The following is a 4,445-nucleotide window of genomic DNA, read 5'->3' on the forward strand; positions in this document are numbered from 1 at the left end:
AAAGTTTTGTGGCAGGGGTGCTAGCACAGTCTCAGTAAGTCTCTAACTTGCCTGGGCAGGGTTGAAACTTGTGATGCTACTGCCTTAGCCTCCCATAGCACTGGGATTCCAGGCATCTGCCACCAAGCCTGGCTTCATAGTCTTTGGGCTGTGTTCAATCCTCTTGAAAGCTCTAGAGGCTCTGTCCTTGGCCTCATGGGGGATAACTGAGGACAGAAAACATTACCAGGCCTATCCTAATCGAAGACCACACAGAGCATGACACACCGTACCAGATCCTGAAGCCCTGTCCCCCTGGGTTGCCGAGTCCTCAACACACCTTGCATGTGAGTCCCCACGTCTAAGGGAAACACCCTCCACTCATCCAGCATGGTCTCACAGGGCGTATGACTGCCTTCACAACCTGGCCAGGGTCTCTTCTGTTTGTTTGTGCTAGGCCAAAGGCTGCTGCCCTATGGGACATTGTTGAGGGCTAGCTGAAGTAAGCGTCCCCATTGTGGATTGGCATAGGTCTCAAGCTCACCCCTCAGATCTGAAGACGGCTATAGCTGTTACACTGTCCACTTCCCGGGGCTGGCCCAGGAGGAGACAGAACAATCACCATTCATTGGCTCTTGGTTCTCTTGACAGTTTTAAACCATCTGGCTGGATCTCGAGGCCTTCCCCTCAGCCTCCCCGGTGTTTCTACGTGTCTCTGCAAGTCTCTGCGTAGGCGTCCTGGAGTCACCTTCCAGAGTGGCGGCGGCGGTTGTGGCAGCGGCAGCAGCAGCAGGCAGCTGGCAGCAGGGGAGGGTGGGCCTCAGATTCGGGAGGGGGTGATGTGCTTGCTGGCTGGACAAGAAAGCAGCGTGGACCTGCCTCAAGGCCACCCGTGCCTGGTCAGGCTGGCTTCTGATGTTCAGTCCCCTGGGCTGGGACACTTGTTTTTTAACATCTTGAAATTTAACTCTGTGCTTGTAGAAGACTGTAACCTTTTTGTCTTTTTTTTTTTTTTTTTTAACAAAAACAACCTCCACCTCCAGTGGCTGTGACTGGTCCCAGTGAGTGTACCTTACTGGTCGCTGTGGGTCTGGGCGGGCCTGGAGCCAGAAGGCGACTACTTTTGCTCCCCTGTGCCACCTAAGGTGGGGAGAGAGGGAGGTTTCAGACTCCGGTTTCTCTCCCTTGTCCTCTTATTCCCAAGCCTCTTTGGACTCAGTAGAAGTGGCAGGAAACCTTTGCCAGCTTCCTGAGCTCTGCCTGAAGATGGTTACCCAATGCTAGTTGTGGATAAGGGCTGAATCTGTGACTACCAGCCACCCCTAGGAGCTGGGCCCCAAAAGCAGGCCACCTCTTGCTGCAGGGCCATTCAATGCCTTCCCAGCTAGGAGGGGCACTGTCTCGCCTGTCTTGTTAATATAGTGCCTGTGCTAGAGGTTCGAGAGGTGAGTGTCCTCCAGGTTCCTGGCCGGGGCCTCTGCCACTGTGGCTCCTCTGCTCCCGTGCCCGCTGTCTCTTCTGATTCTGGTGGCTCCTCCCTCCCCTAATTAAAGTCTCTTCTTGCCCTTTGGGGCTGCATGAGGTCTGTAATCTGTGTGTATGAACCAAAAGGAGGTGGGCTGTTTCATCCAGAGGCCATGCAGCTGGTCCTTAGGTCTAGTTCTCCCCACAAGACAGACTTGGATCTTGGATCAATCTACTGGTATCCCAAGGAAAGTCCCAACCAACCCAGAGACCCATCCTCTGCAGTCCCAGCGCCATCACTTCTGGAAATGCTGTCTTTTCCTTCGGAGCTTTGGTGGTTTTACTATAATCTCATTCAGGCTGAAAGCTGATTTAACCTCAGAAACAATGATCTCATTTCATGTTTAAGGAAACAGGTTCTGGGAGATGGCATGGCTTGCTCTAGATCCTCCAGCCTCTGAGCAAAAGGGTAAACTGCCTGTGTTAAAGCAGCAATCACTTCCCCATGTGGCTAAATTATTACAGTTAAATAAAGTTTAAAATCTGGTTCCTCAGTCCCGCTGGTGGCATTTCAAGCGGTCAGTAGCTACAAGTGACTTGTACCTAACATCTCAAACAGCACATATTTCCTATTTCTGTCATCAGAGTTATTCTAGAAAGTGCTGGCCTTTTTATTGATGCCTTGAAGTAAACAGCTTGTGTCTGAGTCCTGACTGTTGTTGCTACATTTGGGCACATTTGTATTTTGTGCCTCAGTTTCTTAATCTATAAAGTAGAGATGATGAAAGTGGACCAACGGTCCCTGCCGCATGGGCACTGAGTGAACAGTGGCTAGTGGTTCTTCAGGCCAGTGTCCGGGCTGGTACCCCATGTTGTGCTAGGGGGTAGGGGTAGAAGAGGGAGGCATGTAAATAGGTGCAGTGGAGAATTTATTATAAAGTCACTACTAGAAATCGGGGTGGGGGAGGTGATGTATGAGAGGGTGGGTCAGGGAAACTTCAGAAAGGACCCGGCTTTGAGCTGAACTTTCCAAAAACTGTCCTCCTGATGACCCAAGAAATCTCTTAAAGGGGAGGACAAGTAATGGTAAAGGGAAGAGGGGTTGGGTTGGGGGCAGCCTGAACGACTATCACGCCCTTTATGACATTATCTCTGTGACCTCTGCCTGGCTGGCTGAGTTATACCTCCATGCAGGCACTTGAGTGTTAAAGGTGCTGGGAGTGAAGCTGGATGACCATGAGGACATGGCAGCTGGCCACTCAACCATCTCAGGACACCGCTGTCTGGGTGAGCCAGCCAGAACCCAATGGGCCACAAAGCTCTCTTCTGGGGTCCAAAGTTTCTAAAACCAGATTTGATGGTTTTGGTACCAGGGATCAAACTTGGGACCTTGTGCTTGTGAGGCAGGCGTGGTACCACTAAGCTAAATCTCCAGCTCTATTGCTTTTTGAGGCAGGGTCTCACTGTGCTGTTCAGGTTCCCCTTGAACTCACCAGGTAGCCCAGGCTGGCTTCAAATTTGCAGTAAATCTGCCTCGGCCTCCCTCAAGTGCTGGGATTACAGGTGTGTGCCACCATGCCCAGCCAATTTGATGATTTTAAAGCAGCTAGTTCTCTCCTGGGGGTATAGTTACCAGCCACACTGGTTGGAAAGGTAAATCTCTGGGGTCAGGTGGACAGGTGGTTGGGGTAGTTTCCACCTTGACTGGAGAGCAGATCTGCTCAGCGACTAACAAAGCTGGGTTCACAGCTAGTTTGCCTCTCAAACTGCCTGTTTAATGGCACACGATCAGGCAACCCATAAGTGATAACAGTACATGATGTATAGAGTGTTTAAATTGGCCATTGGGTCACACCTGTAATCCTAGCACTTGGGAGGCTGAGGCAGGAGGATCATTGAGTTTGACACCAGCTTGGGATACACTGTTCAAGACCAGCCTGAAATGCATGTTGAGACCCTGTCTCAAAAAGTTGAGAGACCAGGTGGGTTCCAGTGGTGCTTGTACTGTGTTTTGTGGCAAATTCACATCTTGGAGCCTTATCTCCCTATAATTTTTGAGGAAAATATGTTGCCACTGCCTCTAAAAAGATCCCTTCCCAGTCTAGGCCTGGGGGCTGGAGCACAGCTTCCAGTATATTACACCTCTAGACTCGGGCCCTTTCTTACTTGCAGGCTCCTGAGAGGGTTGTGCTTGGCACTGTGTTGCCCCACATATGGCCCAGGCTCTATCCCCAATACCCTCCCATCCCCACCAGGCTCCCCCACCTGCTGGCTGCCTTTTAGTTCCCTCAGGAAGAGTCTCCCCTCTTCAGAGGTGGATGTGAGACTTGCCCAAGCTTGTAGTGTGATTCATCCTGTACCTTTTGCTTCCCCAATCTCACTGTTCCTTTATCCCCTCCTCCTCCCATTTCTTTGTTTTTTTTGTTTGTTTGTTTGTTTGTGTTTTTTTTTAGCTTGGCTTCCCAGGATTCAGGAAAACTTGTTTCGCATCTTTATAGCCCTGGAGTTAGTCTCTTTTGTTCAGCTTGCCTGTCTTTGCTAGTTGACCTCGCTAAGTCTAAGGGCTTATTAGATTGGTTAATGAAACATGGATCAATGAAAATATTTTTACCTCTTACACTAGCGAATCTCCGCCCTTTCTCGGCTTCATTCATTCATCGTTACACCAGCAGCTATTTTATTTCTGATCTTGCTTCCCTTTCCCCGCGCCATAGGGGCTGTAAATTCGGTGAGTCAGGACGCCAGCACCTGGCCCACTCGACAGTACGGTACGGGGTCCACTAAATAGGATGGAACTCGAGTCCCAGGGTCGTTGCACATGAAAAACAACTCAGAGCGATCCTGACCCGATGCCTTGCGCGCCAGCCGGGTGCCGCGGGGAGCCCTCGCTCCTCTGTCCCAGGCTGCGGCCTCCGAACCGGCTGCCGGCTTCTAATTGTGCCAGAGGTGGTTTCCAAGGCGACGGCACGCAAGGGACGGGGTCTGGGACGCGCGGCTTGGGG

General features: G+C 51.2%; 1 protein-coding gene across 3 annotated transcripts in view; it reads left to right on the forward strand.

Moving 5' to 3' along the window:
* The first annotated feature begins 28 nt into the window (after positions 1-28).
* LOC104858689 (tubulin monoglycylase TTLL3) overlaps positions 29-4,445 on the forward strand; it is a 26,536-nt gene continuing 22,119 nt past the window's right edge. For all 3 annotated transcript variants that reach the window (XM_033768109.1, XM_019206850.2, XM_033768110.1), the window contains exon 1: positions 29-2,730. In XM_033768109.1, the coding sequence (XP_033624000.1) occupies positions 2,688-2,730 (43 nt within the window). In that variant the 5' untranslated portion in view covers positions 29-2,687. The remainder of the gene's footprint in view (positions 2,731-4,445) is intronic.

This window comes from Fukomys damarensis, unplaced genomic scaffold (genome assembly GCF_012274545.1).
Source record: "Fukomys damarensis isolate Sample0158 unplaced genomic scaffold, DMR_v1.0_HiC HiC_scaffold_24, whole genome shotgun sequence".
Classification (NCBI taxonomy): Eukaryota; Metazoa; Chordata; class Mammalia; order Rodentia; family Bathyergidae; genus Fukomys; species Fukomys damarensis.